We start from the raw sequence: 27,016 nt of genomic DNA, 5'->3' as shown, positions 1-27,016 counted from the left end.
TTAGAGAGATGTCTGTCCAAATTAATCAGGAAACATTTAAAGGTGGAACAATTACTATTAATTTCCCACTTTCTAAAGAATTGGGTCTTGGGCTTGGATTTTAATGAACGTGTCGGGCTTAGAAGAGTTTAGGGTTTAGTTATTGTGTAGGAGAGAAGAGAAGAGAAAAGAGGAGAGAGAAAGAATATGGATTCAAGAGGAGAGGTGAAAAGGGTTGGCAGAGGAGTTAATAAGAACAAGGTTGGTTTGCAATTTCCGCTTACTCGTATCCGTCGGAATGTTGGGAAAGGTCGACAGATTCAGCAGATCGATGAAGCCGCTGCAGTTTATTTGGGCGGTGTTCTTGAGTACCTGACCACTGAAGTATTGGAATCGGCTGGAAACATAGCCAGAGGCAGCAGCAAAAAAGTGATTGAATCGAAGCATCTTCTTCAGGCGGCTAAGAATGATAAGGAAGAACTGGGGAAGTTGCTGGCTGGAGTACTGATTACTGATCGGGAACGTGACCTGGATTGTCTCAATCTTGGATTCAAACAGATTCATCTTCATGATCATTGATCCAGTTCACTTCAGTTCAGTTCAGTTCAGATTGTTCTTCATGAACTGGATTGTCTCAATCTTGGTGAGGTTATTAATTTACTTATGTGTCAATGGACTTTGTCTTTAATTAATTTGTGATGTCCTTTCTTTTCTTCTTCTTAACCTAATTAATATTTTAAGAACCTTCTATTTTATTTTGCAAATGCTAGCTACAATCAATATCCTTAATTAGTTTGTCTCAAATTTCTCTATTCTATAATTGCTGCTTTTTTTAGGTAATCTATAATAGGATTGGAAAATCTCTGATTTATGTTTGATACATTTCTTTTTTATATGGGAGTTTCATTATTGTTCATCAGATTTTAAGGAATTTGTAGCCCCACCCACACCCACACCCTTCCTTGTACGGCTTGGCCGGTTCAATCAAATTCCAGTCTCTATCAAAATCGCTCCAATAAACAACATAAGAACCCCATAACTTCAATGTAGGATTCAAGTCTCATTCCTTAACATTAGATCGTTACACAGTATCTTTAGCAGTGATGTTAACCGGAATCACTCCGTCATGGGAGAAGCTGCAGTTATTCGAATCGTCAATGGGAGAAATGGGTGGTGAATACGAAGAGGACGCCAATTGGAAAGTGGCCATAAATTTTGTAGCAATTTGGAATAGTGTTTGCTTTGCTCACCATATGAATATGATTCAATTCAAGGACCAAAGAAGAGACCAAGACTCGTCATTCTAGTGTAACAATAGATTTCTCAAGATCCTACAATCATCTTTCAAGAGATTCCAACAATAAGAATTTCGGCTCCTTTTTCTTATGGAGTCTTTTTCTTCTACCCATGACTCATATTTGAAAGATTAGGATTCTTAACCTGCTCTAATTCTTCCATTAAGACTTCACATCGATCATCACTATTCATTTTCCTTAATTATACTTTTGATTTATTTTAATTTTTAATTCTTATTTATAATTTATTCTAGACAGAAGTTTTGTGTTACTTTTTATGTTAATTTTATTTGCTTAGATTACACAGTTCAAAGAAGTGGGATGTGAATGGAAGCTTTTCAGCATTGAAATAGAACAGTCACAGAGACTTGATAGCAATGGAACTTAGGGATGAGAATAGTACTAATATGAAAAATGTGAGTTATATATACCGCTTGTGATCATATACTTGAGTATTCAATTGATTGGTGAAAGAAAAGTAAGAAACATTCCGTCATTGCATTCAAAAACTGTTTCCATTCATATTTTGGGAAATTTACCGAAATGACCCTAAAAAAGGGTCGGCTCCCAATAATATTGGCAAAATAACCTTTTGCCTCTAGCAAAAGATCAAATTGCCTTTAATATTTTTTCTTCGTTTCATTTCTCTTCTCCTCGCCTTACCAAGTAAAACTTCCCCTATCCCCCCAACTATCCCCAATTCCAGACTCCAGTAGCAGACAGAAAGGAAAGAAGACCGACTCTGACAATGGAGGAACTCTCTTCACCAAAAGAATGGAAAATAACATAAAAAATGAACATCTTTTATTCATCTCTAGTTTAGATGACCTTGTGAAACAACGGTTAGTTGTGTCCACGCAAATCAAGTTCCTAAAAGATTGGAGAATAATCTAGAGACGGTTCAATATTTGAAGTACAAAAGAGTATGAGAACAAAAAGAAACTATATCAGATTCAAGTATTACCCCAATACTATAAAAAATGAGCAAATTGTAGTTTGCACAGACGTAAAGTATATAGTTTGAACATAGAGAAAAGAGAGAAAAAATCTCACTTAATTTCATATTGGCACTTGATTCGAAGCCAAAAGATGAATCTTCCGAACCGAGAACACTACAAAATAATAATTCTAATTTAAACAATATATAAACTAATTTTTATTAAACACCATAATGTTATAACATTGATAATCATAATACATATTAATGTTCAAAATGATAAACATTGTCAACTTTCAAAAGAGTTATAATACTATCAAAAATAACAAACAACATTATAAAAAACTGTTGATGCTAATATACTATGTAGAATTATCTTGGAAGAAAAATAATTCCAAGAATGGAACGTTGAGAAAGTTAGCAGCAAATCAATCAATTAGAGTAATTGATTTGTAAATCAATCAATTAGAATAATTGATTTGCTAATTGGTCGTTGATTATCAATTAAATGATTTTAGTATTTAATTATTTCCTCAAATGTAATTTTACTATTTAAACACTAGACGTCTTATGTAAGAATAACAACAAAAACAATCAATAAAATTTCTCTATTTTCTTAAATTTTCTACATGGTATCAGAGCGGGTTTTTTCATCTTGAATAAACCGACTCACAATTTTCTATTGCCTCCTCCAATGGTGGAAATAACCATTGGAGGAGAACTCAAATGATTCTATAATCTCATATTTCTCTAAAATTATTTATCAAAAATTCCAGCGCATTTTTTTATAGTTCAGTCGAATCTGTATCGAGCATCGTTTTCGTGTCTCGACAGATTTAGTTTTTCTCCTTTTTTTGCAAGCATCGTCTTCATGTCTCAACAGATTTCTTTCAACATTTCATCTGTTAAAAAATTATCACTTTTCACATCAAGAGCTGAGCCAAGAGCCAAAAGCTAAGAGCCAAGAGCGAAGAATCAAGAGCCACTCCTCTAACTAAGTGAATCATGAATTTGAATCAGTTAAATTGAAAGAATGTCATCAAGATTTCCATCTCCTCGACAACATCCTCTCCACTCTCATAGCTACCCAATGCCTTTGCTATTAGGTGGCTAACATTTTAATCAAAGCTCTTCTAAGTCGATTTGAGAAAGTATGTGGCAAGTTGGGCAATCTCAACATCTACTACCCAACTTGAGGGGGAGTGTAGAATTATCTTCGAAGAAAAATAATTCTAAAAATGGAATGTTGAGAAAGTCAGCAGCAAATCAATCAATTAGACTAATTGATTTGTTAATTGGTCGTTGATTATCAATTACATGATTTATACTATTTAATTATTTCCTTTTCTACAAATGTAATTTTACTATTTAAGCACTAGACGTCTTATGTAAGAATAACAACAAAAATACAAGCAATAAAATTTCTCTCTTCACTTTATTTTTTTCTACATACTATTATATATACCAATCCATTTCTCACCTTGAAAAACTGATTTTAGTAAATTAGTTTTTTTGATAGTTGGATTGATGATATAAATTCAAGGTCTCTCGATATTCAAGTACCTAATATAAAAAACTATATATATATATATATATATATATATATATATATACCAAAATGTACCATTTACCCTCCATGCACACCTATACACAGATAAACCAAGTAAATAGTATATATATATACAGTCCATTATTTTATATTCTAAATAAGAAATTATTCAACAAAAACATATTAGTAAAGAAAATGAACAAATTTTGAGAAATCAGGAATCATGTAGAAGATGACACAGTCCATGATAACCAACAACAAAGGCATCAAATGTTCAAAAATAGAGAATAAATCAAGGAAATAAATTAAGGGACAAACTAAATATCAATATCTCCTCAAATTACATTAGAGAGGTAGTTCAAGTTAGGTCAAAAATACTATATAATTGAAAAGTTTTCTATATCTGTCCAAAATAGAATAAACAATTACAACTTTTGAAAGACCAAGAAAGATTTCTAAAATGGATGCATAACGTCATACAAACTTGTCATCAATAACTTCAATGATTTTCTATAAAGATATATGTTATAATAGAAAGAATTTTGATAAACAAAGTTCAATTTTCGAGATTCAAATGATCATTACTAAATATAAAAAGATGTAAGAAATATATAACCTGTTAGAACAAAAGCCTTCAAAAATATTTTAATAAAAAATTATTATAATAATCAACTTGCTAAAACTATAAATATAACATCGCTACTTTCCTATAAGCTAAATCATAAATATTGGCATGTCATAAAGGATGAAGATTGAAATATATTAAAGGCTACAAGGATTAATATTCAAAATTTATCAAAATAGACCAATAGAGGATACAAAATACATACCTTCTACAAATCTGATGGAGTCGAGAAGTTACCACTCATGGGCAGACCAGAATTTTGAAATAAACGTAACTGAATCCAGTTTATACTTAACTTCTTTTAATTTAGTGTCGCGCTCCATGTTTTCTTTTGTTAGAGTCCGAATGATTGCATCGTTCTCTACATTCCATTCTTTCAGTTGGTCAACTTCAAAAGATAGTTGATTGTTCAATGGCCCTACGTTTAACAGTCTTTTTTTCCAATGTATCCCATTCCAAAAACACGACCATTTACAAGACCTCCTAACGCCTCCATCCATAATTACTTTTCAGTCTTTTTTTCATTGTCATCTAATATTTCTTGTATTTTTTGCATTCCTTTAAATTCTTCCTATATAAACAAAATATTTAAAACAACATAAAAAGGCTTTAGTACATTATAAATAATTTTGAAAACTTACCGCCACTTTCTCTGCCCTCTTCCGGCTCCACTGTCCATCCTTTCTCGTATGTGTTCTAGCAAAAACTTCCATAACCGTAGGAGGTTTTTGAAGTTTCTTTGTCTAAAAAATAATAACAAATTTATTACATGAAAATAACCATTATCAATTTTAAGGAGTTTAATTTTATATATTAATTTTAAAAGAAGGGACTAACCAATCTTTTCATATGTTCGTTCGCACTGATGGAACCCCCACAGTATGATGCTCCTTCATCTTCTGTGTATTTTTCGATACAGTTGTGCCTTCTTGCACTTGTTGATGTATGTATTGTCTCCAAACTTTGTTTTCATGATGGCCCAATCTTCAATAGTCACATGTGAGGGCTTCTTTAGTTGTTGTTATGCAAAATTTATAATCTTTGCACTCCCTTTTTATTTAAAAAAGTTTGTTTACATCATTTTCCAGAGTGGGCTTCAATTGGAAATTGTCCTATAAACATTCATACTAGTTAATTACGAAAGTATATACAATAATTTAAAAATATAATATATTTTTAACCTATAAATTAAACTTAAGTAAGGATTCAGTTCAAGTAAGGACCCCTCCAATACCCAATTATCATTTCGTTAATCTCTTTTGTAATGTCTAGCTCAAAATTGTATTTCAAATGTCAAATGTATAAATTTAAAATTAAATTTTGTTTAGATCTATGGAATCTTTAAATTTACAAATATTAAACACTCACTTTGCACCATCGATAGAAATGCATGTCTTGAAGTTGATAGTTTGTTGTTCATTGGCCTCTAGGTCTTTCTCTTGAAGACCACCCGTTTCAAGTTGTGATGGCGGTTCTATTAGATTTGAGTCTTCTATCAGGAGTTCAGATGTTGTGTGGGGTATGTGGTTAGTTTCACTTGTTGTCTCATAACCTTCAGAGGTTATGAGACGAAAGCTGGGTTGAACTAAGGTGGATGGTTGTTTGGATGATTGATTGTGGTTAACCATTGAAGGAGGTCTGGATTTCTTTTGAGAAGGTGATTTGGGGTTATCCTTTGAAGGTTGTTTGGTGTTAATCCTTGTAGGCGACTTGTGGATTTGGTTGACTGGAGATTAAATGTTAATGGTGGTAGGTTGATTGGATTCGATGGTTGAACGTCGTTTGAGATTAATGTATACATGTAGATTCTTCTTTCTCTTGGTTGATAAGTTGTCAGTAGTACTTGAAGATTTTATATGACCCTTCTCTTTCAAATTATTCATTCTTTTAGAAAACTTTTTTTTGTACAGCCTCCATCATAATTTCATCATTCAACAATTATACATTTAATAAACAATAGTTTTATTAAATTCATTAATGAGTTCTTAATATAGGTTAAATGTAAAAATATAACTTACCTCTTCACATTCTGTTTCTGATTCAAACTCAGATTCTATTCTAGTTCAGACTCCTCCTCTTTAATGGCATGTCTTTTTCTGTTAGAAATATTTTGCATCTTCATTCTAATCATTGATTTCAAAACATATAATTAATAAAAAAAAATTAAAGGTCCCGATGGAAACACATAGCATAAATATTGTGAATATAACCTTTAAACATCTAAACAAAATTATTGGTTATGTAGTCCTACACCTTAGTAGTGTAATCGTCAGATGTAGTTAAGAGATAAGGTTTATCAACATCTGTAAAATAATGTACTAGCAACAACAGCCATAATAATACTAGAAGCAAAGAAGCTAAAATAAAGAACAATATTGACGGTGTTAAAGTTACAGTTATATTTAAACATCAAGAACAACAACATAAACCTATTGTAAAAGAGGATAAAAGATAATCGATGTTTCATATACTGCATGATTGTATTCCCTTTTAGAGCTAAGCCTTTGATGAAGATTCAAGAAAATACATTAGTTTTGTTCAAAATGATTCAAGGATTCAACTTCTGGCAAAAGGATTGAAGAAATAATTTTTAGGGTTTTCAAAATGAACAATAATCCTTTAATACTTCCACTACTGACTATACAAAATAAAAACAGAGCAGATAGATGAATGAAATAAACTTGATTAGTGACTCACCTCATTGTTGAAGAAGAACAAAATATGTTGTCGACCACGAACAAGAAAGGGTTTCGCCAAGAAAGAGATGTTGTCGGCCAGGAATAGGAAAGGGTTTTGCCAAGAGAGATATAGAGTTTTTACTAATTTGGAGGGAAACCAAGTATGTATTGGATGGAATGCAAATGATTTATACGGGGAATGCAAATTACTTTATAAAAAAAAGAATTTTATTTTCTTTTATATTTTGCCAAACAAATAAAAATAACCTGTTTGTTTAAATTAAACTAACAAGTTTATACCTTTCAAATAGACATTCAATGTTTTTTTAAAATAATTAAAAAGATGAAAACTCTTTTAAGACATCTTGATAATAAGTTATACCTAGAAAATCAGACATGAAATCTTTTTCTATTTTGCTTCCATAACCTGAATTACCTGATCAAATACTCAAAATAAATGTATAAAAATCCCAACAATATCTTCTTGACATACATCAAATTTTCTTAGCAAGCTAAAAAAGACAAAATAAAAGATTTTTCAATAGATGCATAACATATAGTTAATGATATAAGATGATTCATTACAACATAATTACTTATATATATGGTAAAAATATATCATCATCTTGTCCAAATTCATATTGATTTCCAACATCTTCAATATGTGAATCAGATTCACTATCTCTAACTTCACTTCCATCTGATTCAATTTCTTCAAATTGACTCTCATTATATTGATTTTCATCAGATTCATCTTCAAACTCATAAATTATACCATTAGGATCCCTCAAATCATTGACATCATATAAGGGGATAGTTGTATGGATATTAGTGATTGACTCCTCTTGTTGATACACTAAATTCTCATCTATCCATCATTCCTCAATCTTTCCCCTAACTTTTGTTTTACAAACATGTATCCAATTACTGGTCTGATTTGTTCTAGTTGGATATGTAGCATAATAGACTTTTATCCCTTATTGTGCAAAAATGAATGGTTCATACCTTGCATACATCATTTTCATGTTTACTTTAACAATTTTATAAGTTTCGTCAACTCGTGTACCTCGTGTAGGATCAAACCACAAGCACTTAAATAATACAACACGTAGACATAGCCCAGTATATTCGAGTTGTATTATTTCATCAGCCAATCCATAGTAATCTGCATCACGGACACGTACACAAACACCATTGTTTATTGTTGATTTATTTGATCAATAATCTTTAGGCTTCCACACAAATCCATTCACGGAGTATATTGACAAAGAAGATGCGGGGGTCTTGGGCCCAAAAGACAAATAATACAATAATTTATTTGGTTCATTACAGCCTGGACTATATTCCTGCACAATCTGAAATATACAAATTATAATATGTGAATATAAATATTAATTAAATTGAAATGGAAAATAATCACAATCATACACCTTAGATCGGAACCAAGAAGCGAATTGACGATCTATTTAAGCTATTGACAATCCTTGGTTCAAATCACAAAACAATCTATACATACATAGAGATAAAATTTGGAATTATTATAGAAATAGGCATAAGAGAATTAGTGTTCACGTTTTTTATACTTGTAATATGGATCCACCTCTGGACAGTTCAATAAGACATATGTGTGAGCTACCAACGTTTCTTGACTGTCCAAAAATCTTTTAGTTGAAGCCCCACTACTACGTCAAGATAATTGAATATGGAGATTGGAAGTTCTTTATTGTTGAGTGACCCTTATGTATTCCTCTATGGTATTCGTCGTTTGCATTGAACATTAGATTCAAAATAATAAGATGCAAATGTTGAAATTTCTTGTAAAATATATGCATTGCAAATCGATGCCTCTACTCGAGCTTTGTTTTTGACCTTCCTCTTAATAGATTAAAGAAACCTACATAAAAATATGAATATTATATATGCATCATCATTAAAATTACACATTAAACTGAAGATAATAAATTATTATACAGATAATTTGTATGTACCTCTCAAAAGGATACATCCATCTGTATTGTATAGGGGGGCCTCATACTTTCGCTTCATATGGTAGATGTATCAAAAGGTGCTCCATTGAATAAAAAAATGAGGGGGGAAAGATCTTTGCTAAGTTACAAAGAATGATTGGAATTTCAAATTCCAAGTTCTGCATTTTAGAGATATTCAGCGTCATAGAACTTAAGTCATGCATAAAATTACTAAGATCAGTCGATATTCCCCAAACAAATTTAGGAAGCAATTTCTTAAATGCGATTGGCACCAGTATTTCTAAAAAAACATGACAGTCATGACTTTTCAACCCAACTAACACTCGTTTCTATCAATGCATCTCGATAAGTTGGATGCATAACCATCTGGAAATTTCAAATCCTTCAACCATTCACAAATAATTCGATTTTCATTCCTCGTCAAGGTGTAACTAGCCTTATTAGTACGTTTAGAAGAACAAGATGAATCAATATGAAGCTCTAGACGATTGCAAATAAGGAACATACCTTTTCGAGCATTAAGGTTATCCTTTGTCTTGCCCTTGACATTCATAATAGTATTTATTAGGTTTTCAAATACATTTTTCTCCACATGCATAAAATTGAGGTTATGTCGAATAAGGAGTTTTTCCCAATATGGCAACTCCCAGAAAATACTCTTCTTTGTCCATTTATGAGAATCCCCAACCATGAGGATTCTCACTAACAAACTCAAATTGTGAAATTTCATCCCAGATCTCGCTACCATTTAGCCTATGCGGTGGATGCATCATTTCAGCCTTGTTTTTAACAAAATGTTGTGTGTCTAGTCTGTAGGGATGATCTTTGGGCAAAAATTGTCAATGAGAATCAAAATAGCATGGCTCTCGACCATATTTCAAACGAAATGATTTAGATTTTTTTCATACAAATTGGACAACCATCTATTCCGTGAGTACTCCATCCAGACAACATACCATAAGTCGGGAAGTCACTAATAGTCCATAACACAATTTCTCTCATGTTAAACGTGTCACCTCGAGATACATCATAGGTAGGCACACCTTGACTCCACGAAATTTTCAACTCTGCCATAGTGGTTGAAGGTAGATATCTATATTTTTTTGTGGACTCTTAGGTCCCGAGACAATGAGTGAAATAAACATACTTGGTGGAAGATTTGTAGGGTGTTAAAATGACAGGCCAACACGAGTAAGGCTTCCCAAATTGACTAAACGGAACAAATCCATCAGAACAAATACCCAACCGAACATTACATTCCTCTCTTGTAAAATCTGGATAGTGGTGGTCGAACGTCTTCCACGCCTCTCCATCTGAAGGATGACACATTATCCCATCTTCAGTACATTGATGAGCATGCCATGTCATGTGAGCGACTGTCATGTTTGATGCATGCAACCTTTGCAATCTTGGAGCCAATGGAAGATAAAAAAAAAGTTGTTTATATGGCTTACGTTTATCATCGTTTCCCTTATACCTTGGAAGTTCACAAAACTTGCATAATTTGTCATAACTTAATTAGGTCTTCCAAAATAGCATGCACCCTCTCTACAAACATCAATTTTTACTACGGGTAAGCCCAAGTTTTCAACCAACTTCTTCATGCCATAAAATCTATCTAATAAAACATTTTCTTGTGACAAAAAAAATTAATAAATAGATTTAATTTGTATGTGGATAGAATCATATATAAATATCAAACGATATATATATGAAACCAGGTTAACAATAGATATACTTACCTAACTAGATTTGAATAGTATATGATCTGCTCATCTGATCTGTGTAAATTAAAGGAAATGTTGTTTGAAGAGATGTAGTGCAAACGGTTTCAGTAAAAGAGGTTAGGGTTAAAGAAAATGTGGAAGATAAACCGTGTAAAAGTAAAAGTAAAGAACAACGAAGTAATTTTGTTATTAATAACAAAGTACACTTGGTTGTGGGTGGTTGGACAAGATGTAAAACTCAATTTAATGTTGTTGGAACTAATTTCAGAATTATTTTATTGTTTACCAAGAAAAGAATTGGGCCCATCACATAATTAACTTAATTTATTTAGTTTAAAATTGCTATTTTTATTACTATATACTATTTGTAAAACAAAATACAAATTTAGTTGCATAATAAAAAAAAACTTTAATTAATAATTCATATGCAACCATAGTTACATTTGAAATATCACAAAAATTGTTTAAATTATTACTTATAGACTGCTACAAAAGATACCAAGCAAAATAAGTTGCATCGCATCTTAAAAATAAGCAGAAATTCTTCCATCAATAATATTTACAACTTGAAAATAGTAAAATTTGTAAATAAAGCTGAAATTTATATTTTAAATATTATTCATATATTTTTAACATGTTTAGCAATTTATTTTTGTATAGAGGTGCAATTAAACTTGAAAATTTATTAGATTAATATTAAATTTAAAATTTTAGAAATTGATAATTGTAAGCGATTTTAATTGCATTGATTTTTTAAAAATTTGTTGCTATGTTTATTGTCATATTTAATTCTTATAAATTGTCATAACATATACGTCGTAGAAGTTGTTTTTAAATATTACTCACTTTTTTAGCAACAATTTTATTAAAATTTTAAAAATTATAATCCACAAAAAAATCATTGATAAATTTATTGAAATATTTTCAATTTTTACTTTTATTTGCTTTATTAGTTGCATTTACAAAATTTGAGCAATATTTGGAAGGGATGGTAAGTGATTATTAAAATTAGGAATGTGTTAAAATTTTAAATGTTTGATATTTTAATAAATAATAATATATGATAAAGTTAAATAGATTATTTATTTTAAAAATATATAATTATAAATAATATATTTTTATTATTATTTAGAATAAATTAATAAATATTTTTAAAAATAATTTATTTTAAAGTTTATATCTAAATATATATTTTAAAAATATATAAATAAAATTTGAAAATAACTAAATAATTTGAAAAATAATTAATTTGTTTAATATAAAACCTAAATAAATATATAAATTTTTAAAACTTTTTTCATTTAATAATATATTTTTTTAAAAATAATGTATTTACTTTTTATTTTGATAAATAACAATATTAATAAATATTTTTATTTAATAAAATAACAAAATAGTATATATATAATTACAATCATAATAACATTATAAATCAAAATAATAAATATTTATTACTTATTTAAAATAATATATTATAAGTAATTATCTTTATATTATAATATATATCACTAATATTTATTAATTTTATTGATTTATTATTATATATATTTATAAGAATAACAATTTGTTTAATAAAAATATAATTATATATTTTAATTTTAAAACAATTTATTATTGTCTTAAAATAATAAAAACATGTTTAGTTAAAAGTATTTAATAATAAAGTTAACAATATTAATAATAAAAATAGACAATTAATGTTATACTTATTATATTTTTAAATTATAAATTAATAAATTAATAAATATTTTTTAATATTATATAATTTATTTTAAAAATCATATATAAAATTTATATTTATTTATTTTGAAAATTTTATTTTTATTTTTGAAAAATTATAACTTTTAATTAAAACTATATATTTAAAGAATTACATATTAAATTAAATCTTATTTATTATTCTAATTATTATTTTTATTTTAATTCGATTTAAAAAAATTATTTTAACTTTTTTATTTTTAATAGATTTTTTTATAAATAATAATGTTAATGATTAATTTTTTAACAATAATTACATATTCATCTTGCGTCGTTATTATAAGTATATCATTAATAACGTACTTAATTTCCTCATATTATTAATGTACTTAATTTAGTTTGAAAACTTTAATTATAATTTATTTTTTATGTTAAACTAGTGATAGAGAGAAAAATTAGAGTAGAAAATGATAGAAGTAATGACCTGACATCTTAGTTGAAAAAAAGAAAAAAAGTATTAGGAAAGGGAGTGGATTTCTCAGTCAATTGTCACGGAGTGAAATTCAATTCGTGTGGTACTAAGTTAAATCGATTCAAATTATAGCTAGTAAGTATTTCAGACAATGAAAGAACTTAGAGAGAGAAAATGTTTGAGAATAAGAATTTTATTGAATGAATAATGATGTTTACAAACAAATATCTTTGAGGTATTTAAGGGCTAATTACAACTATTACAATAATGTTAGTACCAACTACCATATTAATTATATAATGCCCAACTACCCATTAATGATACTCTCCCAACTACCTCATTAATGGACCTATTACCCAACTATTATATATATTAATTACTCTAGGGTATTCTTTCTCCAATACATCTAGAATATTTCTTATGGTGGGCTTATTTTAGACAATTAAACCTCCATTATGCTAGAGAGATTAACGCACTATGAGGCCAAAACTTCAATGAACCTCGACATCCCCTTGAATGGACCGTGACGCTAATGGGCCGTAATATTCTCCTCCACCTAAGTCGTGGTCGTCATCGGCTTGACCTTGGACCGGTACCCTTCAATCTTCTATCTGAATTTCCACAAGTGATCATTTCTTTCCCAACTATTCTCGACATCGGGTAGACCTTCCCTATACGCCGCTCATTTTTAAACGGTCCCTCGTATCTATGCACAAGTCCCTTGAGCTTAAATTGTAGAGACTTACATTGTTGCGGGAGTAATTTCTTCATTCCTCGCCCCCACCCTCATTAAACCCGACTGCATGCCTCTTCAGATCTGCTAATTTCTTCATCTTCTTGGTGTCTTCTTCCACAGACGCTCGAGCAAGATCTTCTTCCTCTTTTAAGGATTTAGAGAGAGTGAAGGTGTACTGACTTTGACCAACGTAACTTATGGCCAAACTTTGTGCAGTTGATGATTGTGTGGTGTCTTTGGCCTTGATCCCCTTGAAAGCCTCCACAAACGCTATTTGGACTTCCTTGGGTACTTGTTTTTTTCCCTTGGACCCATCCTCATCATTCATCCTAGTAAAAGTGGCAAATGTCTCTTTCCCACGTTTGCGACCTCGGTTAAACCGCATTGCCGAAAGCTTTCGCATTGTCTCTAATTATCTTCTAATTGGTATCACACTAGTCTTCCCATGATCCAAATGATTTAGGAATCAGAATAAGGCATTATACAAGAACATTGTTGGGTCAAATTATTTTAACTAAGTGTTGAAATAATTTAACCACTGAGATTTTGATGATGAAATTATTTATAAGTTTTGATGCAGGTGTATTGAAACAATATTTCATAAGACTTGGCTCTAATGAGGATCATTAGACCGATTTTGGCATTAGATGCATAGAATTAGACGTACAGTCTAACTCATCGGAGTTAGACGTGTAGTCTAATGAATGCATAGAATTAGACGTACAGTCTAACTCATCGGAGTTAGACGTGTAGTCTAATGAATGCATAGAATAAGACGTACAGTCTAACTCATCAGAGTTAGACGTGTAGTCTAATGAATGCATAGAATTAAACATAAGTCTAATGTACACGGAATTAGACGTAAGTCTAATGTATTCGGAATTAGATGTACACTCTAACTCAGTGGAGTTAGACGTGTAGTCTAATAGAAAGTGAAAGTTAGATGTGAGTCTAACTCCTTCAGACAAGTCTGAGGTAGAACCGAAATTAGACGTGTAGTCTAACTCAGTGGAGTTAGACGTACAGTCTAATGGTTATTGTAATTAGACGTGTAGTCTAATTCTATTACACCAGGCGGTCTAATAGACTCGGTTATTAGAAGGAGATGTTTGATTTCATTAAACTGATTTTTACAATCCGTCTAACTGAAATACGTCTAATGTCCAGCTTAAGCAGTTTGCTTGAAACTAGCATTTCACCTACCCACGTGCTATAGCTGTAACCTACTCTTGCTCCACTTTCTAGTGAAGATTAGTACAACAGCTATATGCAACCAACCAAGGAATGACACGTAAGAGAATTTTCCTCACAATACTTGTTTTGCAGGTACATCCCTGGTGGAATATTCGGCGCACTACCAGTGGTGTACGGCCACGATCCTTGTGCTCAGAACCTGATGTGTACAATGGAGGCTTTCCAATGGAAGAGTGCCACGTATCATTCTTAAAGATTCGACCGTTAGCTCCTGCTCAGTATTTAACAAATCTAAAGGACAACGGACAATCTGCCCAAGAGAACGAACAAATAATTGGATTTTACAGAAAGAGAAACTATTTCGATCATCTTGCTTACTGAATTCAAGACTTTGAATATTCATACTGTGAATCTGCTTTCTGATTGTACTGTGTGTGAATCAAGAGAGAGCTAAAATCAAAACATCTTTAGCTGAGTGATATTCTTCATTTTGTAATTGAATAGAAAGTGTTTTGTTCAATAGTGAGCTAAGAGTGTGTAAACTGTATTTGATTCGAATCATATTATATGAATTCTTCCAGTGGTTGGAAGAAGGGGTGACGTAGGAGAGTTTCTCCGAACATCCATAAACAAACTGCTGTGTTCTTTCATTTCTGTCATCTTATCATATTTCATCTTGTGCTTCAAACCCAAGTAAACAATTCCGCCTTGAATCCGTTTCAAGTGTTTACAAGTGTTTGCGTAGAATAGAAAGCGAATTAAATTCTTAACATGATTTCTTTCAAACCGTTTTTCATAAGCCTTCATCCTTAGCCAGACATTCGTCTCTATCGATAAAGTCGATCATATAAAACATACATGATCGAACCACTATAGTCCCAAAACTATATCATAGTCATCCATAGGGACTGACGTAAACGAGATCGTTCCCTTCTAGTCTCCGATCCTCGTGTGCACTTTCTTAGCCTCCCTGATCACTAGCTTGGCTGTTGTATTTACGGACTTTACCGTCCCTCTTGTTAGGTGGATGTGAAGACCCAACGCCTTAGCCACTCCTCCACGCATGAAATTGTGAGTAGCTCCAGTATCCATTAGTGATTTGATGTGTCTTCCCCTAATCAAGGCATGCATGAACATCGAACCTCTCTTTGCTCCCTTGATCAGTTCCGCAACACTAGCCTTCACAATATTGAGCAGTCTTAAGGATCCTATTTGAGTCCCTTCTTCCTCATCGAATGACTTAGTTTCTCGAACTGTCGCCACCTTTTACCTTTGAATGGGCATATGAACTTTATATGGTTTGTAGCACCACAAATGTGACAAGTTCTTGGCTTACCCGATTCGTCGGTTTACCTCCCAAATTGTTGTTTGGTTTCCACTTCTTGGTTGTACTTGTTTTGTTAGGTTGCAAGTTCGAAAGCTACAAATAACATTTTTAAATTTATTTTTAACTGTTTTAAGTTTATGGGCGGGTCAACCCATAATCCGACCCAAGTATCCATTTACTCTCACATAAATATCCAAATTAACCACAACTCTCGAGCCGACAATCCGGACACTTTAAAAATTAAGCATCAGTATATATATATATATATATATATTCGTTAGTTAAAATTTTGAACTTTTATTGTTAAAATGTCTCGCGTTCATCAAATTTGGTGTTGAATCTTAAATATAAAGTGTTATTAGCCTAGTTGGTTAAAGAGTTGTACTTGTTTTGTTAGGTTGAAAGTTCGAAACCTACAAATAACATTTTTAAATTTATTTTTAAGCGTTTTAAGTTTATGGGCGGGTCAACCCACAATCCGACTCAAGTATCCATTTACTCTCACATAAATATCCAAATTAACCACAGCTCTCGACCCGGTAATCCGTACACTTTAAAAATTAAGCATCATTATATATATATATATATATTGTCTCTCAACATATTACTTAAAATGACAACATTTGTTTCAATCATACTTGATTATTTATTTTGATTGAAAAAATTACTTATATTTCTTAATATTTTAGAAAAAAATAGTCTTTGCTCTTATCAGTATGAATGGATAATTCAGGTTAGTTTGGTCCACTTATTTTATCGAAAATTTTATCGTTATTTTTTTATGTCCACTTCAAAAAAATTTCAAGCCCACCCCACCTTTGAAACATTGATCCGTCTATATATATATATATATTAGAAACTCGATAAATTAATACTCGATTATTTAATAAACTCTCTAAGATAATATTTTTGGCCGGTCCCGACTTAGGGATAGAATGCTAAATTAATAATTCGCTAAAATTATAAGATAATACATTTTTGATAATTTCTTTAGACCCCATATAAAATATAAATTAATAATTCCTTATATATAACATATTACATGAATGATTTATGAAGGTTTCTTGAAAAATGACTAAACTGTCTTTTGTTTTTTGTTGAAAATAATTTCCCCTTGAATGTCGTCTCTAATTTTCCTTAGCATGGTAAAAACTTCTGGTGTTGTTTTCTAAAAGCTCAACAAGAAAATGTTCAATGTGATTGCCGCTTTAATAGCTTCGTTTCGCGAAGGGGGCTCCATTGTAGAACTGATCAACTTTCATTATGGATTTTAATTTGTCCTCCATGCCCTCCATTTCAATAGATCCACTCTCTCTGAAACGCCGGAAATTTTTAATTCCATATCTTGCTTTGAACTTTCCAAGCCAACCAATAGAAAAAGTAAAGTCTGGAGCATCTACTGGATACATATCTTTCATGAACTTTTTCGCCTTCTCGATGATTAGTTCATTTGTCATATTCACATGTTCTTGATATTGAAGAATCCATTCATAGAGAGATTTTTCTAGGTCAGGAAATTTTGCCGGTTTGTGTCGCTTAACATCGCCTCTTTCGGGAGGAAGTAAGAGATACTCTAAAGACCGTTTAACTGTATTCGATATTGTCGCTTGACTCACCTGCAAACCATAGTTACTATGAACCCATTCTTGCAATTTCTTTTGAGTGAGACTTGGATTATCCTTGTTGTGCTTGCATAATTCTCTTCGAATCTCGTCTGTCATTGTTGTTTTTGTCACACCTTTAAGATGGGAAGCCATGTTGTGTGTATGATTTGTTTATGTTAACCTACAGTATTTTCTTCTTGTTTATATAGAAAATATTTTTAATGTCTATAAAGTGATACATTGAACACAAGAAGCATAATAATGTGGGAGATTGAAAATTTCTTTCAAATTGGGACATTCATTTGATATACAGTACATGCATTGTATACAATAATTAAGTGGAAGCTTAAGCACCTTTGTAAAATAAGTATTTTACTATAAATTAATAAAATATTAATTAATATATAAATTAATAATTATTAATTTATCGATTAATTAATAACTCTTTTAATTAATAAATTTTGGTCGTCCCAAGTGTATTATTTTATAGATTTTATACTGTACATATATATTAATGTTTATTACAATGTTATTGGATTCTCGCACTGTAAAAGAATTTTGACGCCATGCCTCATGTGCCGTCTAAAAGGTAGTCTATACTACGAATTGTATTTATTCTAACAACTTTTACAGTAAAATACAAATTTATGACTTAAGCATACTTTTAAGATTGAAACTTAATTCTAACATATGAATAGGGGAGTCCAGACCCGACTCCAAGTTTTGTGTTACTCTAAGCAAAAAAAATGTGATGTTTTGGAAGCCCTAGTTCTATCAAATTATTTTTGGTGAGATTTGAATTAATGACTAAACAAAAAATTTTAATTTTTATTCTCAACCACTAAGTTAAATAATTTTATATTTAAAAAAATAATAAATTTAATTTAATATCTTATTTTGTTATATTGCAATTGGAGGTAGCTCTCCTAAGGGTGAAGTACTTATTGTAATGATTTGTATCTCCCAAATTTGACATGTTTGAAATGATTTATAAAAACACAAAAAGAATAACACAAGAATACATAAATTTATAATGGTTGTTATGTCCGGCGGCCTTGAGAAGCCCTCAGATTTTGGGGGCCTATCCAAATTTAAATTTTGGGCCCCTAAAATAGTAAAAAAAAAAAAAAATTAATTTTAATTAATAAAATAAAATATAAATAATTAATATATTATAATACAAGACTAAAAAGAAATAAAAAAGTTATTTTTAAAATATATATTTAATATTATATTTCTCCGTACTGGCTCTAGTGGCGCTTCCATGTTTCGGAACTCCTGTTTCAAAGTTCTCCATACTGGCTCTATCGCTTATGGATATGTGCTCCGACATCGTTTATATTACAATGAAAAGCTAACCGAGAGAGTTGTTTGTTTGTTTCTGAATATGAATCATTGGCTTGCTTACTGACTGTCTGTCTGAGATTTTGAGTTGAATTTTTCTCCTATTTTTTATTTGGTCCAATTTAGAGAGATGTCTGTCCAAATTAATCAAGAAACATTTAAAGGTGGAACAATTACTATTAATTTCCCACTTTCTAAAGAATTGGGTCTTGGGCTTGGATTTTAATGAATGTGTCGGGCTTAGAAGAGTTTAGGGTTTAGTTATTGTGGAGGAGAGGAGAGGAGAGGAGAGGAGAGAGAAAGAATATGGATTCAAGAGGAGAGGTGAAAAGGGTTGGCGGAGTTAATAAGAACAAGGTTGGTTTGCAATTTCTGCTTACTCGTATCCGTCGGAATGTTGGGAAAGGTCGACAGATTCAGCAGATCGATGCAGCCGCTGCAGTTTATTTGGGCGTTGTTCTTGAGTACCTGACCACTGAAGTATTGGAATCGGCTGGAAACTTAGCCAGAGGCAGCAGCAAAAAAGTGATTGAATCGAAGCATCTTCTTCAGGCGGCTAAGAATGATAAGGAAGAACTGGGGAAGTTGCTGGCTGGAGTGATTACTGATCCGGAACATGACCTGGATTGTCTCAATCTTGGATTCAAACAGATTCATCTTCATGATCATTGATCCACTTCAGTTCAGTTCAGATTGTTCTTCATGAACTGGATTGTCTCAATCCTGAGTGAGGTTATTAATTTACTTATATGTCAATTGACTTTGTCTACAATTTGTGATGCATGTCCTTTTTTTCTTCTTCTTAACCTAATTAATATTTTAAGAACCTTCTATTTTATTTTGCAAATGCTACAATCAATATCCTTAATTAGTTTGTCTCAAATTTCTCTATTCTATAATTGCTTTTTTAGGCAATCTATAATAGGATTGGAAAATCTCTGATTTATGTTTTATACATTTCTATTTTATATGGGAGTTTCATTATTGTTCATCAGATTTTAAAGGATTTGTAGCCCCACCCACACCCTTCCTTGTACGGCTTGGCCGGTTCAATCAAATTCCATTCTCTATCAAAATCGCTCCAATAAACAACATAAGAACCCCATAACTTCAATGTAGGATTCAAGTCTCATTCCTTAACATTATATCGATACACAGTATCTTTAGCAGTGATATTAGCCGGAATCACTCCGTCATGGGAGAAGTTGCAGTTATTCGAATCATCAATGGGAGAAATGGGTGGTGAATACGAATAGGACGCCAATTGGAAAATGGCCATAAATTTTGTAGCATTTTGGAATAGTGTTTGCTTTGCTCACCATATGAATATGATTCAATTCAAGGACCAAAGAAGAGACCAAGACTCGTCATTCTAGTGTAACAATAGATTTCTCAAGATCCTACAATCATCTTTCAAGAGATTCGAACAATAAGAATTTCGGCTCCTTTTTCTTATGGAGTCTTTTTCTTCTACCCATGACTCATATTTGAAAGATTAGGATTCTTGCATATATCCTTTCAGAACCCCTGCTCTAATTCTTCCATTAAGACTTCACATCGATCATCACTATTTATTTTTCTAAATTATACTTTTGATTTATTTTAATTTTTATTTATAATCACGTATGCTTGATGCCCAAAAATACTGTTCCATGTTCTAAAGGAAGTCTCTCAACTTCCCTTGCACTCCTCGAGCCTTTGAACAGAGTTGACTTTGGAACATCCATTCGATTCCACACAATCCGACCTTCCATCGCATCGAGCCTCCCCATCATTTCCCTCCGGAAAGCGTTGTTCATCGCATGGGTTTCTCCTCAGATTATCTCGAATACTTTTTTTCGGATATCATTAACCTCCCCTTGAATCGATCTCAGCACTTCATCATGAATGCTACGATTCGAATTGTTAATGATCTTCATGACCTCATTTACCAACTTTTCACTTATCTCATCCAACACCGTCACTCTATCGGCCACCGCGCTAAACGCTTCGAGAGCTTCTTGGTGCTCGCTAATGCCTTCTTCAAGCCGGGTCACCCGCGCTTCCATGATTTCACCTCTCTTGATGGACTTATCCCTTTTAGATCCCTTGTCCTTATGTTCGTCGGTCGAAACTTTAGTGACGGTAGCAACACTTAAATCCATCTCTTGCAGCTTTAATGCAGAAGCACAACCTTGTTTTGATACATATTGTCACATGATGAAATTCGACCCGTGTGGCACTAGGCTAGATCGACTCAGATTCTAGCAAGTAAGTCGTTTTAGATAATAAAAAAACTTAGAGTGAGAAAATGCTTGAAAATAAGAATTCTATTGAATAAATATTTAGTGTTTACAAACAAATACATTAATGATACTATACAGCTACCATATTAATTATATAATGCCCAATTATCCCATTAATGATATTCTTCCAACTACATCATTAATGGATCTCCTACCCAACTACTATATTAATTACTTTATTACTCTAGGACATTCCTTCTCCAACAGGCTAAAGAGATTAGCACACTATGAGGCCAAAACTTCAATGAACATCGACATCTTCTTTAATGAACCGTGACACTAATAGGACGTAACACAATGTACATTTAACGAGTTATACATAAACTGACTCAATTGTTGAACGCTAAAACTTATATCAGGACGAGAAAAATTCAAATATATTAATCGTCTGATTAATCTTCTAAATTTTCTGGTTTGGTGAATATTTAACTATTAGAGTTACTTAATTTTGTTTCTTTAATCATAGGAACATCAGTTTGTTTACAGCCAGTCAACCCTACGTCGTTTAAAATATCAAGCACATATTTGCTCTTGTTAACAAATAAACCTGCTCTAGTTCTTTAAATTTCAAGTCCCAAAAAATAATTTTCTTTGCCTAAATCTTTAATTGAAAAACTAATATTGAGATGTTTTTTAACTGATTCAAATGTTTCCATATTGTTTCCAACTAATAACACATCATCAACATAAACAATCAAAGCTGTAAAAGTGAATCAGTTTTGTATACAAAGAGACAATTATCATGCATAGACTGTACAAAACCAAATTTAACAAGTTTTTTTGGTAAATTCAAGATTCCACTATCGGGATGATTGTTTTAAACCATATAAGGCTTTATTTAAATGACAAACCTTATTAACAGTTTCTATTTTTTCAGTATATCCTTCAGGGATGGTCATATAAACGTCTTCCTCTATTTCTCCATGAAGAAATGCATTATTTATGTCCACCTGTTCTGGAAACCAGTTATTAGCAGCAGTTAATGCAAGTAAATGTCTTACCGTTATGGGTTTTGCAACCGGTGAGAAGCTATCATGAAAATCTATTATGTCCCTTTGATTGTAGCTTTTAGCAACTAATCTTGCCTTGTACTTAGCCACTGTACCATTCAGACTGAGTTTTGTTTTAAAATTCCACCTGCAACCAATTGATTTCTTTCCTTTCGGAAGTGCAACTAAATTCCAAGTTATGTTATTTTTTAGTGCTTTCAATTATACATCCATTGCATTTTGCCAATGTTTTATTTGAGAAGCCTCTTTGTATGTTTGAGGTTCTTTAATGGTAGAAATATTACCCCAAAATTCAAGATGTTCATTGTCCTTACTAGTGAAGTAAGGAAATGTATTGAGTGTGTATCATTTACTATTATTTGAATCAATATTAGAGTTAACAATATAGTTGTCAAACCAGACAGGTTTTCTTTTTTCTCTATTATTTTTTCTTGGCTCTGTCTGCAAAAGATTTTGTAAATTGTTTTCATTTAGTTCATCATGAAAAATATTTGAATCATCATTAGGGCTGGTCAAATGATCATCATGATTTTCTGTCATTGATGTATCATTTGACTGAAATGTTTTTGATTCTTCATCTGAATCAGAAAGATAAAATCATCTTTTACAGAAATTTTTGTTTCATTTTTCAGCCCTTTTCTCTTTTGATATGGAAAAATATTTTCATGAAAAACTTTATCTCTCGAAACAAAAATGATTTCATTTTCGATATCAAAAACTCTAAACCCTTTTTGTCCTGAAGAATACCCAATAAAAATGCATTTTCTTGCTCTCGGTTCAAATTTTGATTTTTGAGGAATATTATTTTTGGCGAAACATAAACAACCAAAAACTCTCATATTATTTAAATCTGGTTTTCTTTTGTATAACTTATCAAATTGACTTTCTCAGTTTAAAACATGTGAAGGTGTTCTATTTATTATGTGTTGCCATCAGAATTGAAAAGGACCAAAAAATTAAAGGAACTTTGGCTTGAAACATCGAAGATCGTGCAATTTGTAATAAATATTGGTGTTTACGCTCAACAACCCCATTTTGTTGTGGTATATAAGGGCAAAACCTTTGATGCAAAATACCATTGTTTTTAAAAATTGTTTGACATTGATGACTTAAAAATTCACTACCATTATTAGTCCTAACCATTTTAATTGCTGACTGAAATTGTGTTTTAATCATAGCATGAAAATCAATGAATATTTGATAAATAGAACTTTTTGATTTAATCATGTATGTCTAAGTAAATCTACTAAAATCATCAACAATAGTAAGCATATATGGGCGATCAATAAGGGATACTTCTTTATAAGGTCCCCAAATATCTATATGAATTAAATCAAAACATTTATCAGTTTTAGATGAACTAAAATTAAAAGGTAGTCGTTTCTGTTTTGAAATTGGACATATATCACAATGAAAGTTTTCTTCTTTATTCAAACCCAAAGCATGTTTAAGTGCAACATCAAAAATATGTCCAAGTCTTCTATGTAATAACATGAAATTAGTATATGTATTACACACATTATTGACTAAATTTGTATCTAGTATGTAGAGGTTCTGTCTAAAATATCTTTTGCCTATGATGGTTGAATTTTTAACTTCTTAAACCAGTGGAAGAAAATTGGCAACTAATTTTATTTATTTTTGCAAGTTTAGACACTGAAATCAGATTATATGTAAAATCTTTTACAAACATAACATCATATAATTTCAGTTTATCTAACGGTCTAACATTTCCTAAAAATCTGACATTTTTAGTTGTTGCATCAGGTAAAAATAAAGGAATGCTAGTAATTTTTTCTAATTTCAGTCATACAATTTAAGTTTGTGCAAATGTGGAAACTAACGCCACTATCTATAATCCAAACAGATTTATCTTTACAGATATTATGTACATTTAAACTACATGCATTAGTGAAATTACTAGTAGAATACATACCTTCATAATAGTTCTCTTTTCCTTTGTCTTTTCCTTTTCCATCTCCAAGAAGTCCTTTCATGACTTCTTTAACGACTGCAGAAATTTCAGAGCTGCTGAATTTATCAAAAGAAGAGCTCTCTAGTTGTTATTCACCAAAACAGAATGGAGTATTAGCTGCATTAACAAAAACTTTAGCTTTTGAGTCACGATTTCCTCTCCACCAATCAGGGTATCCTATTAGTTTAAAACACCCTTCTTGAATGTGGCATTTAGTTTTGTAGTGTGTGCAATACAGCGTTGATGACCCTTTTTTTGACATTTTTCTTTTTGTTGTATTCTCCATTTCCTTTTATATAGCTATCACTGTTTTTCCGCTTCTATCGTTCAGAATAATCTACTGACATAGCAAAACTTTCTGTTTGATCAATCATCAATGATTGAACCTCTTTTTGTCTTTCAATACTTTGTATCATTGCAAAAGCCCGGTTTAGACTAGGTTTAAGATCCATTAAAAGGATTTGTTGTCTTGCATTATCATAGTATTCATTCAATCCCATTAAAAACTGTGTTAACTTGTTAGAAGAATCTAGTTGGATTACCAATTTCGTCATCCTACAACAACATAATGTTCTTGAATCGCAATCACAACATGGTAAAGGTTCTAGTACTAAAAGTTCATCCCATAATTTTTTGATTTTCGAGTAGTACTACTCAATAGAAAGTGTACCTTGCCGGATATTGCTTATAACTTTCTGAATGGCCATGGGCCATTACTTTCTTAATACCTTTCTTTGATATCAATCCATAAATCTCTTACTGTGGTTGTGGAAGAATAATTTGTTTTGATTTCTTCTGAAATCGTATTCAAGATCCACGATCTTACCAAACAATCAACATTTCTCCATCTATTGAAGTCATCTGGTTCTTTTGGCACGACAAGTGAATCGTCAATAAACCCTAGCTTCGACTTGGCTTCAAGGGCTAACCGAAGACCACTGCTCCATCCGATGTAGTTCGATCATTTTAACACTGTTGTGCAGATAATCACTTCGGTATTGTCTGAGTTACGAATCGCTAATAGATCAGTATCGTGTCTCTTCTTTCCGACCATCTTTCTATCTGGTGAATCAGGCAAAAAGTACTTGTTGGATTTTGTTGATAATGAATCCGACGATGAGGATGAAACACTAGATGTATCACTTACCGCTTGAATATTTTTTTGATCTTCAAGAAGATCCTGCTCTGATATCATGAAATCTGATCAATTGAAACTGTTAGGTTTTCTGAGAATAAGAGACGAAGTGTGAAAATCAGATTGTATTCACAATAATGAAAAAATAGATCAGTGTTCCCTATTTATATAACCCTAATTTATACTAAACTTTTAATTAGACATATTACAACTCAATAACTAGGCATTCCTTACCTTATATAAATCATATATAATTCTTACCAGAATCAAATCAACCTTATCACCCTTGAAGTTAAAACATCCAACAAAAATGATCCGCTGCATAAACATTTAAACTTTGAAGTTAAAACTGGAAAAATGAAAGAAACTAATCCTGAAACAAGTAACTGATATTCTTCCTCTTTCTCAGATTTGTTAATAACAGCACAACACGCTTCACTGTACTTGTTAGTTTTTATTATAAATTGCTCAATTTTATCACTGATCTTACCATCATTGCCAGACTCTCAAACATTTTTATTGACATTGCAAGGTGGATAAGGAATCATGGATTTTCAATCGGCATTGATGTTATTAACAAGGGCATGGATTTTCACTGATCTTTCATTTACTTTCCATTTTAACTTCAAAGTTTAAACGTTTATGTTTTTTCATTTTTGTTGGATGTTTTAACTTCAAAAGTAATAAGGTAAATGTAATAATTTTTGGTGTGATTTATTCAAGCTAAAATCATTTTCTTCCAGGGTTGATTGTTGATTTGATTATAGTCTGAACTATGGATTTTAAAAAACAACTTGGTCGGTTATTTCACTCTAATTTTGAAAAACAATATATATATATATATATATATATATATATATATATATATATATATATAATTGAGATATTTTAAATATATATTTCAAAAATAAATAATTATTATTTTAAATTATATATTTAAATATATTTTTTTTAATTATTAAAAAGTATATAAATTTATATAAAAAAGTTTTTTATATGTCAAATATATTTAAATAAATTATTTATGTTTTTAAAAGTAAATAAATAAATAATATATGATTTAAAATAAATTATGCATAAATTATATAATTTAAAAATATATTTATTAATTTATATTTTAAAAATATAATAACATAAATATACATTATAATTAATATATTCAAACTAAATTAAGCACATTAGTTTAATCTTCACTTTTAAATAAATATGTAATTATTGTTAAAAAAAAATTAATCATTAACATTATTATTTATAAAAAAAGCTATTAAAAATAAAAATAAAAGTTTAATTTTTGTAAATTAAATTAAAATAAAAATAAAAATTAGATTAATAAATAATATGTAATTTAATATGTAATTCTTTAAATAAATAGTTTTTAATTAAAATTTACAATTTTTTCAAAATTAAAAATAAAATTTTAAATGTATAAAATTTATATATATGATTTTTAAAATAAAT

The 27,016-nt window shown here is 30.8% G+C and overlaps 2 protein-coding genes across 2 annotated transcripts; one reads left to right on the top strand and one right to left on the bottom strand.

The window, feature by feature from the left end:
• Positions 1-17,413: 17,413 nt before the first annotated feature.
• Positions 17,414-17,962, bottom strand: LOC124921469 (CENP-B homolog protein 1-like). Its single transcript, XM_047462139.1, has one exon. It carries the CDS (start codon positions 17,960-17,962, stop codon positions 17,414-17,416), a length of 549 nt encoding a protein of 182 aa, XP_047318095.1.
• A 1,497-nt stretch (positions 17,963-19,459) lies between these two features.
• LOC124921461 (histone H2A-like) lies at positions 19,460-19,825 on the top strand. Its single transcript, XM_047462127.1, has one exon. It carries the CDS (start codon positions 19,460-19,462, stop codon positions 19,823-19,825), a length of 366 nt encoding a protein of 121 aa, XP_047318083.1.
• Positions 19,826-27,016: the final 7,191 nt, after the last annotated feature.

This window comes from Impatiens glandulifera, chromosome 1 (assembly GCF_907164915.1).
Source record: "Impatiens glandulifera chromosome 1, dImpGla2.1, whole genome shotgun sequence".
NCBI classification, from domain to species: domain Eukaryota; kingdom Viridiplantae; phylum Streptophyta; class Magnoliopsida; order Ericales; family Balsaminaceae; genus Impatiens; species Impatiens glandulifera.
Note: the sequence above shows the minus strand (reverse complement) of the source record. Positions and strands in the feature narration are given on the sequence as shown.